The sequence below is a fragment of the Eupeodes corollae genome, chromosome 2 (assembly GCF_945859685.1).
Source record: "Eupeodes corollae chromosome 2, idEupCoro1.1, whole genome shotgun sequence".
NCBI classification, from domain to species: Eukaryota; Metazoa; Arthropoda; class Insecta; order Diptera; family Syrphidae; genus Eupeodes; species Eupeodes corollae.
This window is the reverse complement of record NC_079148.1, coordinates 14,128,590-14,142,070: the sequence shown is the minus strand read 5'-3', so window position 1 is coordinate 14,142,070 and position 13,481 is coordinate 14,128,590. Positions and strand designations below refer to the sequence as shown.

At 38.8% G+C, this 13,481-nt stretch overlaps 1 protein-coding gene and 1 long non-coding RNA gene across 3 annotated transcripts in view; both read right to left on the bottom strand.

Annotated features, from left to right (window-relative positions):
* Window positions 1-1,931: 1,931 nt before the first annotated feature.
* On the bottom strand, window positions 1,932-2,371 carry LOC129947161 (uncharacterized). Its single transcript, XR_008781689.1, has 2 exons — window positions 2,095-2,371; window positions 1,932-2,029 (listed from the first exon to the last, which is right to left on the bottom strand). It is a non-coding gene; the product is annotated as an uncharacterized LOC129947161 (long non-coding RNA).
* A 442-nt stretch (window positions 2,372-2,813) lies between these two features.
* Window positions 2,814-13,481, bottom strand: part of LOC129947156 (NEDD4-binding protein 3-B) — a 70,686-nt gene continuing 60,018 nt past the window's right edge. The window contains exons 3-9 of one of the 2 annotated variants that reach the window (XM_056057605.1): window positions 6,319-7,062; window positions 6,055-6,202; window positions 5,805-5,961; window positions 4,820-4,976; window positions 4,508-4,719; window positions 3,883-4,072; window positions 2,814-3,820 (exon numbers count right to left, since the gene is read on the bottom strand). In XM_056057605.1, the coding sequence (XP_055913580.1) occupies window positions 3,062-3,820; window positions 3,883-4,072; window positions 4,508-4,719; window positions 4,820-4,976; window positions 5,805-5,961; window positions 6,055-6,202; window positions 6,319-7,050 (2,355 nt within the window). In that variant the 5' untranslated portion in view covers window positions 7,051-7,062 and the 3' untranslated portion in view covers window positions 2,814-3,061. Of the gene's footprint in view, window positions 3,821-3,882; window positions 4,073-4,507; window positions 4,720-4,798; window positions 4,977-5,804; window positions 5,962-6,054; window positions 6,203-6,318; window positions 7,063-13,481 lie in introns of both variants that reach the window. The other variant, XM_056057604.1, reaches the window with a different exon arrangement.

The window sequence follows — 13,481 nt, the reverse complement described above, 5'->3', positions numbered from 1 at the left end:
CACGTGCGGCCGAAGAATAAGCAGACATCACAGCCATCCAGGAAATACGATGGGATGGGCCGGGCAAAAAGAGGATGAAAAACTGCGATATTTACTATGGTGACTGCTACCACGAAAACCAACAGTGCTTATTTGGATGCGGCTTCGTCATTGGGGCCAGACTTAGGCAAGAAGTCTTGAGCTATAGGTGCATCAATGAGCGTTTCATGACCATACGCATCAAGGGTAAATTCGGCAACATAAGCCTGATATGCGCGCACGCCCCCACTGAAGGGAAAGACGACAACACCAAAGATATGTTCTTTGAGCTCCTAGACAAAACATATGAGTAGTGTCCTAGCTACGATATAAAAATATTCCTGGGCGATTTTAATGACAGCTTTGGAGGAATAATGGGGAAGAACAGCCTGCTTGACAATACTTCCGACAACGGATTCAGGCTCATGGATTTTGATGCGGGGCGAAACGTCGTAGTAGCCAGTACGCGTTTTCCTCACCTTAACATCCACAAAGGAACTTGGACTCCTCCAGATCAATCTACCGTCTACAAGACTGTCCATATTGCGATCGACACTAGACAAGCTTCCAGCGTCATGGATGTCCGAATTTTCCGAGGAGCTAACATCGACTCGGACCACTACCTCGTTGTAGCCAAGGTAGCACTTCGGATTTCTAGACCCAAGGCAAATCAAGGTGGTGCTTGGCTTGGCTTTGTTGGTCGAACGGCTTCAATCGCCAGAGATCGCCAAATCGTTTTCCGACCGAGTTAAAAGTAACCGCTCTCGAAGTTCTCTGCCGCCAACACAATGTATCGAAAACCAGTGGCAACATTGCCAAGATGCAATCAGAGAAGCCGCCTCTGATGTGCTGGGTTTCAAACAGCCACCAACGAGGAACCCCTGATTTGATGGGGAATGTCGGCAGGCAAATGCAGCCAAACAACAGGCATGCAAAGCGGCGCTGCATAAACGGACGAGAGCTGCTCATGAGCTCTTTGAGCAGAAGAGACGAGAGGAACACCGACTTCTCAGAAGGAAAAAGAGTTTGCATGAGAAGGGTGCGGTCGAAGATGTTGAGAGGTTTAAAAGCAGGAATGAAGTTCGAAAGTTTTATGAACAGGTGAAACGAAATTCACAGGTACATAAACCTGGAACCGAAGACTGCAAAAACGAAAGTGAGCACATTATAGTGAAACCGCAGTCAATGCTGAGGATATGGAAGGACCACTTCTGCAGACTGTATAACGGCGACGACGAACTGAATTCCGCTGTTCAGGAAGGATGATCCATTCAATATAAACGACGAAAGCCAACAATCCCGTCCTCCCGACTTAGACGAAAGAAAGATTGCCATATCTAAGCTGAAGTCTAATAAAGCCGCTGGAGCGGATGACTTGAATGCCGACCTCTTTAAAGCAGCTAGGGATAAGCTGATTAGGAGCATGCACCAACTTCTCTGTAAGATATGGTCGGAAAAAAACATGCCCGATGAATGGAACCTCAGTATTGTTTGCCCGATCCTGAAAAAGGAGATCCTCTAAACTGCACGACAAAATCTTCTCTGCCGTAATATGTAAATGTAAACCAATAGTCCGGCCCAGAAATTCTTCGAATGCACACCCACAGATCAGGTAACGCGCACAAGTGGAAGGTGACCTTGGAGCGCGAAACCGGAGACATATAGCTAGGGACAGAGCTTGATGGAGAAGTTTGTTGGGTGAGGCCATAGTTCACATAGGACTTTAGCGCCACCTAAGTAAGTAAGTTGTACAAACATCTTTCATGTGTTCTCACCTTAATAAGCAAAGAAAGTTCAATCATTTAAAATGTCAAAAAGTAAAACCTAATATCAGAACTTTTTTCTTAAGTTTCCTTCAATGTTGTCTTATAGAACTTGTAGAAAACACTTCCTAATAATTAAACAAAAGCAACAATAAAAAAGTATATTTATTTATGTAATTAATCCATCAATTCTTAAGTCTCTGTCACAACGTATTTGTATGTATTTACTCTCAATGTAACTTGAGCTTCTGAAAAATAGATAAGTAAACGCTTTAAAATTAAGTTTTTACCATAGAAATGTGAATTTATTCACCTGACGACATCGGCCTTTATTATCAACTCTACATCTTGATGGTACAAACAAAATAGTCCTAGCTCCAATAGTACGATTAAACTTTTTCAATGAGCGGTTTTTGGTTGCACCCACTTCACACTGTCCCACGAACAACGCAATGATAAGGGAAAGTATCAAGCAACCGATTAATACTGATTTCATTTTGTGACTGAAAATGTTTTAAGTCCTTATCAGTCTTGAAAAACACTTTTATTGTCTGTTGGTTGTTGGATTTGTTATTTAAAAAAATGATGGTTTGTTATCTCTCTGAAAAATAAACAACCGTATTCTTATGAACATTCGTGTGACTTATTATACAGCGCAAACCGACGTCGAACTGAATTCGCAATAAACAGAAAAAGACAAAATGCAGAAGCGGACTTATTTGACATATTTTTGAGAAGTTTCAACTTTAAAATTACTAATAACAGTGTTTCTGACATTTGCGTATCGGATGTAAATTCGGTTTAAGATTTGACACCTTAACTATTTCAATATAATTGGATATCCAGATATTCGGATAGGCTGGATATCCAATCAGTTCAAAGCCAGTTTGTTCAGATTCCTGATTATCACTGATATAGAAATGTGAATGTTTCATTCGTTTAAAAATCTGCATTATTTCTGACAACCGGAAACACGCACTTGAAAAGCGTATGACAACCGGAAACATAAAAATGATAGTTTGAACAAAGAAATAATATCAAACAAATTTACATTATTTGTATTTTTTATTTTCTTCTTATATGAATATCTTTGCTATTTACTCCTCCATTTCCCTTATATAAAAAAACTTTAAAAAATAAACACAGAATTAAAAAAATAAAACACATTTTTTAAGGTTACAACACACGATCAATAAATTAAATAAGTTTGTAACTAAAATATTTGTTTGCTTTTTGTTTGTTGTCTTTTTTTTCTTTTTAGAGTTGACAGGTCTCCCTACTTAAACAGCCTCTGAGCCATGGCTATTGCTATCCAAGTCTTTGATTTTCTGATACATATTGATATAATGCATTTGCAATTGTTTTTGATACTTCAAAACCTTTTCCTTTTCCTCGGCCCACTGATGTCGTTCCATTTCGAAATTACTCCTCAACTCAGCCAATTCCTTTCGCAACAAACTAACTTCATCTTTTGAAGCTGGTTTCTCGTCTAGATATTGAGAATTTTGAGCAATATCTGGAAGATTTAGCGTTCCATAGACAAAATTCTGTATGTCATTTGACATTTGTGCCAAACGTGACTCAGGTGTCATGTGTCGTTCCAACGGCCGCTGTGGTGGTTCGATGAATGGCGGGACAATTTGCAGACAATTCATTATAACCTCAAGATTCGAATCATCAATTGTCTTTGGTGAGAGTTCTTTTTGCTTTTCCTCGTTATTCATTTGGTTTTTCTGACAGATATTGGATATTTTATCAATTTGATATTTGAGTCGACTTAATTTTCCCGACGGTTCTTCGCCGTATTCATGGAAAATGGCCAGATCTGAGAGTTCCTTGCGCAGTTTTCCAAGTTCATTTGTAAGGGCCAAAATAACTTGATCTTTGAGAATAATAATACGATTGAGTTGACTAATTTCGACTTCTTGAGCTTGTAAAGATGGCGATGGAGGAACAGGATCGGTTACAGATGATGTGGCTGTTGCATTTTGATCGTGCTTGAGGTGGAGGATTTCTTGATCTTTTGTTGTTAATTCAAGCTAAAAAGGAAAAAAATAAATAGATTTTCAAGATTGATTAGAGACAGTGCTAAAAGACTTACATGGGCCTCTTTGAGTTGATTTTTAAGTAAAGCTATTTCACCATTTCGTTGACATACAGTCCATTCGTTTTCTTCTAACTGGGCTTTCAGATTTCCTATAAGTCCATCCATAATACGGGTTTTTTCTTCCAATTGGTTGATGCAGTCCCGTATTGAACGTTCAGATGTCTTAAGACCTTCATTTTCACTTCTGAAACAAAATTGATTTAAAATACATAAATAACTTTGTGTTTGCGTCATACGATCAAAAAGATCGCATTGTACTATTTTGAGATTTGAGATATGTGAGTATTTTCACACTAATGTGAATCCAGCTTAAAGCTGTCAACACATGATTAAATTTAGGTCAGTTTAGGTTTTACCTATTGTATTGCCTTATTACTTGGTGCTTAAGTGATATTTCTTTTTTCACATGCATACATCAGTGAAAAGGAACTCATTTTGAGGTTTCGCACATTTTTTTAAGATAAGAAAGAATTCAAAATGAATTCTACAGTTCTTCATTTTGAATTTTTACTAATCTTAAAAAAAAAGTGCGAAACGTCAAAACTGAGCACCATTTATGGACTTTATGTTTCAACGTGACATCCAAAAAGAAATCAAAAAAAAACATTCAAATACTTACTTCAAAAGTTCGCTCTCCTTTTTCAAATCACCAAATTGTTCCTTCAGTCGATTTGTATTTTCAGTTATACGTAGTTTATTTTGTTTAAATTGAAATGACTGCAATGTCAACATTTGTTCCATTTTCTTTATTTTCAATAAGAATTCTTTTTGTTGATTTTCATAATATGCTTTTAAACGCTTTGTCTCATTTTCCCAATAAGCCTCTTTATCCTATTTTTTAAAATAAAATAACATAGAAAAAAAAAAACATAGAATTAGCTAAATTGTTGAATGAATTCAAAAATTTTACTTTTTGAACTTTGAAAATCACTTTTTCATTGTGTTCCATTGTTTGTCGCAAATATGATAATTCAGAATCACGATCTTTTAGAGCAGCTTCTAATTCGGAAATTCCAGAATCCGATGGTGATGGTGTCATATCGAATTGTTCACTTATGATGTATTTATTATTACCACAGTTTGATTTTCTACAAAAGAAAAATATTGAACAAGTTAAATGTCATTTGAAAAGAAAATGGCGGATTGGGTCTGTTCGTGTTTTTTATTTGCAGGTTTTTATTGGGGTCTACAATCGAGTTATAAACATGATTTAATGTTTTATTGGCTGTTCAATTTTGACAAATTAACAAAGGTTCAACAAAGGTTCAACCATGGTTTAAGAGATAGTTGAAGGAACAAATTTTTTAACTAGAAAGTAAATATTTCACCACGTTCCTCAGGTGTCATTTAATTAAGTCTTGGTTTAACTTAAAGTAAACTTATTTGAGTTAGGGGAGCAGTCTACTAAGCTCACTTTTTTCTGAGAGATAACAAAGGTTAAAGTCCCAACTATAATAGACTTAAACGAGCTTAAGCCAGCTTAACGGAACGAACCAATACGCAGCCTTATATGTCACTAACCATAATAGACGTTCTGCTCAGTTTAGTTAAATTTCGCTCATTTTCGCGCAATTACGAAAGAGCCATTTAAATGGATCGAGCTTAAGCAAATGTCAAATTTGCTAAAGTTACTTGAATCCATTATGGTTACTTTTTGTTTTCACGATAACTTCTGATAACTTTTCGTTCAGTTTTGACATTAGCTTACTTTCGGTTAAGTCTATTATAGTTGGGCCATACAGTATTGAGAAGCAATTAACAACTATAGCTGTATGGCCCATTTTTCAAAGCTGGATATAACTCTTCAAGGGCTGCCTAACTCCCAGAAAGTCAAAGCCAGCCTACTTGACCTCGATTAAACAAAACCACACAAGCACACAAAAAAACACTACAAAATATAGAAAAATAAAACTCACAAAGTACTATTTTGGCTAATTGCATCTGAGTCGGGTGTATGTCGAATCGATTCCATGCTATCGTTGATCTTCAACGATCTGGAACACCTTCGACGTGCCATTAAATTATTGCAATAACTATTGCTGGACGAGTAGCCATGCCTGAGGTCAGTGGTACCTTGAATTTAAAAAAAAATACAAAAATAACACACATGAAAGTTCGATATTCAAAAATGATTCATTTTTTGTAAAGAAAAAGAATTCAACTTACTGCCAAATCTAAGATTGGAACCTTGAACTGGTGCCAATGATGGCGTTGATCCGTAACGATCTCCAAGCTCGTTATATCTCACTGGGATGCTGTAATCTGGTTCAAATGGGATTGGCTTGAATGCGATGGGTCGGAGAAGATTTGTTGCCTTAAATAAAAAATATTGAAGAAATCAAAAAATTAACATTAAAATCGTGATGATTGCCAACAATCACGCTAAAACACCATTATGCTTAGCGGACTGCGGTTAGACGATGAACTCACCTGATTTGATTTTTCCCTGCGATTTACACGATCAGTGCTGCCACTGATGTCCGATTCGACAATGTTTAAGCTGTCACTGTATTCAATTCCGCCGCCCATTGTTGTTCGCTTCAGCTGCGGGTGGTGATGGTGATTGGTATTACTGCTGCTGCTACTGCTGTAGTTGCTCGCACTGCTTCCTCGGTGACCCAGTTCCGGGTGCGCATGCATCACTGTCGCCAAGTGAATATTTTGCTGGTATTGTTGAGAATGATTGGTTTGATTGATTGGGTTTGGAAGCATTTGCGGCTGTGCTTGTTGTTGATGCTGCTGCTGGTGTTGTTGCTGCTGCTGTGGTTGCTGCTGCGGTATCGACGGCGGCGGTTGCAGCTGCTGTGATTGTTGTTGTTGCTGCTGCTGTGGTGTTTCGCATTCTCCGCCAACATTTACAGCACTTTTGGTTGCCTCAAACATGCTTCGTATGTTTTGAAACTTTGATCGGCTCTGCTGCACGTAATCCTCTAAATTACTTTGGCTGCCAAATTTGTTGCGCAGTCGCTTCTGCTCATTGCGTGACTTGAGTGTGCCGGTAAAGCCTGGCTGCACCAGAGGCAGCCCTAGGGTATTCTTCGATATAAATGAATTCGCATTCTCCAGCGATGCGGAGCGAATGTGACCTCGCTTGTTACTGTTGCTGCTGCTGCTGCAATTGTTGCTGTGGTTGTTGTACGAGTTTTGGATTGAGCTGTCCATTTATTCGGATTTCTGCAAACAAACAAAAAATACAAAATTTATTATGAAAGGATTTATTTTTTAATAATTTTTGATTGATAGTGTATAAATGCTAATTGATTGCGCAATTGATGCAAAAACCGTATTAACATTTGTCAAAATACCAACATTAATTATGATGACTGCAAAAAAATATTGTAATGCGTTACGTCCGTTGCTTTTGGTCCGTCGAGTCGTTGTTGTTGCCGTCAAGCAGACGAGACAGTCGTTTCGTTATGGTGTCGCGTCGCGACTTCTATATGCAGCGCAATAAAATAAATGGAAATTTTCATTTAATTCAAGCGGAGTTATAAAGTTTCAGGTTTTGACTTTGAAAATGAAAAACTCAACTGGGGGCAGCACCGGGCATCACATGAAAAAGGCTTTTGGCTTATTTACATAATTTGGATGCACATGCAAGAGTTTATCTTTTATTTATTTATTTTTATTTTTTTGAGAATATGTGGAATCCGGGAAAGGTATAAAATGTAGTTTATTTTGGTTTTATAATGGAATGGAAAAATTATTAAAAGAATATAAACCTACGCTAATGAAGGTGAGTTAAGTAAGGTTTTGGTTTTTATGTTCGATCTTGTTTTCTTTTGAAAGCCAATGAAAATGAAAGTGATCTTCGGAAATGCATAGATTAAGAAAGCCTACGACTTAAAAATGACGTCAGTATTTTAAATGCATTAAATTAGTATTGACAAAGAAATAAAGAGAAGTTACATTAGGCTGGAAAGTTTTGGTCTACTTTATGACATAAGTGAGAAATCAATTATTTCTGGATATCAAATATTTAAATGAATTATTCATAATATAACGAGTATTAAATTTATGACAGTGTCCATTCGTCCATTAGACAAATGTCAAATTCAATGTTGATACTATACGGTTTTTGACGTTTCAATATCATGTGAGTGCGTTTTAGTAAAAAAAAAACACATTTCAACGAAAATTCTTAGCGCAAGTTTTCAAATCGGTTGACACACTTTTTGGCTACGACAATAAATTTTATGAGTCTTCGCCATGTAAAGGCTTCTTAATTTCCCACAACCGTCCTGTCTTAAATGCGTTCATTAAATCTTAACCCCTTTCATTTTGATTTTAAACGTCAAACCTTGCGATAATGGCTTTTGGTGTAAAGTTAGTTGGGTTTCTTTCTTCAAATTGCTAGCTGTCACTTTTCCCTGACAGATTTGTTTAGTTCGCTATTCAAGGCAATTAAAGAACTACTATCTAATAAGCAATTTGTATATTTAAATCTGCTTTTACATGAATCAACTAATTGTTTTGGATGTTCAAATGGTAGATAAGAGGACTCTAGCGTCCACAGGTTTTTCTCAAAACCCACCTCTGTCTATCAACTCCTACTCTCACCTCCCCGTGGTGAACATCGGGTGCCTAGTACCTCAACTGCAGATTGGATTCCAAAACCAGTGGAAAGTTGTTGGGGGCAGCAAACGAGAGAGGGGGGAGAGGTGTTTCCACTAAAGCACCTCTCCTTATCCAGACGGAAGCGAAGGAATTCCCGAGATGGAATCAACGGTGGCGTCTACAGTTCCAGTAAGGTTGAACTATACTTAGTGAACACCTTATAGGGCTTCTTTGACATATTCGGAGCCCAGGTCTGTAAGGAGCGGTTTATCCGGCTCCCCTTGCTTGGAGTTATACTAAGTATCTGGCCCTCCAAGTTGGGGGTTGTGCCGTCGGAGTGACTTCCTGGCCACGTAAAAATACCTTTAGTTGCGAAGCACCAACAAGCCTCGGATACGGACGGATTCACTGTTGACAACCCACGCAAACGAAATGAGGACAACGAATTTCGGATCTGTACGTGGAATGTTAGGTCCCTTAACAGACAACTTGCAGCCAAACAATTAGCGGAAGCCCTAAACTGCTGCAATGTAGATATTACCGCCATCCAAGAAGTGCGATAGGATGGACCGGGCAAACGCAAACTAAAAGACTGCAATATATTGGTGGCATAATCGGGAGATACAGCCTGCACGACACCACCTCCGACAACGGATTCAGGCTAATCGATTTCGCTGCGGGGCGAGACGTTCTGGTAGCTAGTGCGCAGTTCACACATCTCAATATCCACCAGGAAATCTCCTGATCAATCAACCGTCAACCAGATTGATCACATTGCGATCGACGCACGACACTTCTCCAGTATAAAGGATATCCGAACATTCCGAGAGGCCAACATTGTCGGAACACTACCTCGTTGTAGCCAAGGTATGGGTACAGATATCCCGATCCAAGCCAAAACATGGAAGTACAGTCAGAAGATTCGACGTTAGACGGCTACAATCGCAAGAGACTGCCATGTCCTTTTCCGATCGAGTCTCTAATAACCTCTTAAGGAGTCCTATGCTGCCTGCATTAAGCACTGAAAACCAGTGGCAACATTGCCTTGCAGCCATCAGAGATGCCGCCTTCTGAATTGCTAGGTTTCACCGGCCACCACAGCGAAACTCCTGGTTTGACGACGAATGCCGGTAAGCGCACGCAGCGAAACAAGAGGCATACAAAACGGCGCTGCACAAAAGGACCAGAGCTGCTCGCGAGCTCTACGAGCAGAAGAGGAGAGAGGAACACCGGCTTCTTAGATGGGAAAAAAGTGAGCATGAGAAACGCGCGATCGAGGAGATAGAGGCATGTCACAACAGGAATGAGGTTCGTTAATTTTACCAAAAGGTTAAAAAAAACCTCCCAAGGGTACCAGCCACAAACCGAAGCCTGCAAAGACGATCAGGGGAACATCGAAGTTGAACCGCAGTCGATACTAAGAATATGGAAAGACCACTTCTCCAAATTATATGACGGCGATGACGAACCGAATTCCGCTGTAAGGGAGATAGAACCTCTCAACCTAGGCGACGCAAATCAACAATTTCGCCTACCCGACCTTGACGAAGTGAAGATAACTATATCTAAACTGTAATCAAACAAAGCTGCTGGAGCTGACGGCATCGCTGCCGAACTATTCAAAGCAGCAACCTATGACTTCGTAGGGAGCATGAACCAACTCATCTGCAAAAGATGGTCGGAAGAAAGCATGCCCGATGAGTGGAATCTCAGCATAGTGTGCCCGATACATAAGAAAGGAGACCCTCTAAATTACGCCAACTACAGAGGCATTAGTCTCCTTAACATTGCATATAAGATCCTTTGTGCCATATTATGCGAACGTCTGAAGCCATTCGTCAACAACCTGATTGGTCCTTATCAGTGTGGCTTCAGACCAGGAAAGTCAACTATCGACCAAATATTCACACTACGACAGATCTTGGAAAAACCCAGGAGCTTCAAATCGCTACCCACCTTCCCTTTATCGATTTTAAGTCCGCGTATGACAGCATCTATAGGAAAGAGCTCTACAGAGCAATGTCTAGTTTTGGAATCTCTGTCAATCTTATCCGTTTGTGCAGAATGACGATGGAGAATACACGCTGCTCTATCAAGGTCGGAAAAGATCTTACCGATGCATTTGATGTCAAAAAAGGTTTTAAACAAGGCGATGCACTGTCATGCGACTTCTTCAACATCGTTCTGGAAAGAATTGTGTAAAACTCAACCGTCAACACTAGAGGCACAATCTTCCAAAGATCCATCCAATTACTCGGATACGCAGATGATATTGACATAATTGGAAGATCAAAGCGTGATGTCAGTGGAGCGTTTTTGAGCATTGCGACGGAAGCGAAGAAGATGGGTTTAGTGGTCAATGAGGGCAAGACCAAGTATATGCTGTCATCAAAAAAGGACACTGAACGACGACGTATTGGACAAAACGTCACCATGGACAGCTATAACTTTGAGGAAGTTAAGGACTTTCTCTACCGAGGCACCGCTATTAACACAGACAACGATACCAACGCTGAAACGAAGTCTTGCAAATCGCTGCTTCTTTGGACTTAGAAGGCAATTGAGAAGTAAAGTCCTCTCTCGAGCATGTAAAGTCACCAGCTATAAGACACTCATCATCCCGGTTCTCATGTATGGCGCTGAGGCCTGGACCCTGTCAAAGAAAGATCGAGCGTCGAGAGGAAAATTCTTCGGGTGATTTTTGGTCCCGTAGGCACAGATGGAGAAAGGAGGAGAAGATATAACGACGAACTGTACGGTATGCACAGCGACACTGACCTAGTTAGTAGAATTAAAGTCCAACGGCTTAGATGGCTAGGTCATGTAGAGCGGATGGTCATCAACGCTCCAGCCCGGAAGGTCTTCGAATCCAATCCCGAGGGACGGCGAAGTAGAAGAAGCTCGCGTCTCAGGTGGCGCACCCAGGTGGGAGAGGACCTCAACCAACTTGTGCGAAACTGTAGATAGCTAGCTAGGGACCGAGCTGGCTGGAGACGCATGTTGGTTGAGGCCCATGTCCACCCCGGACTCTAGCGCCACTTTAAGTCAGTAAGTAAGTAACTAATTGTTTTAAGATTAATTGATATTTCCTGTTAGTTCCTACGACTGTAGAGGTTTTGGTCACTCCTTTTTGATTTTGAATGTTTTGTGAACGAAACGTGAATAAGGACCATCACAGCTGATTGTTTGCACCAAGAAATCTCATGGGAATTTAAGAAAGCTGACCTGAAAACAAAGTCTTTCTTAAAACTCAAGGATTCCCTTACATACCTTCATACAAAATTTACCACCTGTCACTTTGACGTATAATCAATTTTTCAATACTTGATGTTAACATAATTTATTGCTCTCATGGTCAACACTTTTACTTGCAATTTCTCTTCTATACTTCCACACCAATTGGTTATCATTCTTTAGTTTCCAAAACCAAATTTGATTGATGTCCACCTTGAAAAGGAACCCCATGTCAATTTATTATATCCATATAATGTATGCTCTTTCACCCATCAGTCGCGTCGCACCCATATTTTAATACCTAAGTGATTTTAAATTGCCACTGACAATTCAGGAGAACCACAACAACAACTATCTGCACAAAGTGCAAACAATTTTCACAAAATAATTACAAAATAAGTCATAGGTAGGTTCATAAATATATATATAGCTAAGAAACTGTAACCTAACCAGTTATGTAGGTCAATGGACCATTGTCTGTCTGGTTGTTGGCAAATTGGCAACAAAAAAAATGAAAAGAAAAATTAAATTAAATTAAATTGCTGCTGGCAGCACTGAACTGACAGTTGAATTGACATTTGTCCCCCACATAAATTCTACCTATCCTATGTATACAACATAACGTGTTCGCACCTCCCTGTTGATTTAATAGCCTCAACTCGAAGTTGTGGTTAAACAAAAAAAAAAAAAACTAAAGTTCAACCGTCTACGACTGTCAAAGAGAGATCTTTGCTGGAACCCTTTCTCTTTTGTTTTCCCCTCGTTGCGCCTGCACATGAGGGTAAATGACCATGATTACCACATGACGAAAAATGTGACTGTCAAATTTGAAACAAATTTTAATTCTATCTTCAAAAAAAATGTAACGTTCAACTCTGAATGACAGCTGTCATAATTTGTGTCTAAAACAACTTTGAACTGTCTGGACTCTTTTTTTCTTTAATTTTTCATCAAACATTTCTGTCATTTCATATTTTAATTATTTCGTTTGTTTCAAGAATAAAATTGTTACACGTCAGAATGAGTCTCCCCAAAAGAGGCCGATGTGAACAGAGTTTATAGAAATTTTGATTTTCTTTGACATTTTGACAATCATTTAAACGAGACAGTTCCTCTGTTTAGAGTCATTCAATTTTCTTGACAGAAATTACGATATTTTTCTTTTAAGTTATGAAATACTGACACGAGTTCGACAAAACGTCAAACGATTTAGGTGAAGAATTGAAACTTAATAGTATGCCACAAATATACAACAGGCCCTTAAAGATTGAATCTGGTAACCACGAATATGATGCTTTCACAACTTATGGCCCAATGTAAAGTTCTAGTCGCCAAAATTGTATTAAAGTTTTGTATTTTTTTTATGGTAGAAAATATACCGTTGCATATCTCTTATAAATGTTTTGTTTACCTAGATCTTAAAATGAAATCTTAACCACTGTCGTCATTTTTTATTTTTATTTTTCTTCAATCCCTCTCTTTTTTTAAGGTTTTGATGATTACCTAACCCAAGTGTAGAAAGGGCTAAAAAAAAACACACACAATCTGCTCAGATGTCTTCATTCTCGATTCAAACCAATTCTTGTATAGGTTTATATAGCATGATGTGGCTTAACTTACAGTTAAACCAAAATATCCAACAAAAAAGTGTGACTTTGATTGGAATAAATTCTACTTTTTTGTTTGTGGTGGTTTTATTCTTCGTGGTGATGACCTTTAGTTTATACCATATAAGAAAGCCAAGAATGTAGGACACGATGTAATCGTACCATTAAAGCATTACTTTCAATGGAACATGTTTA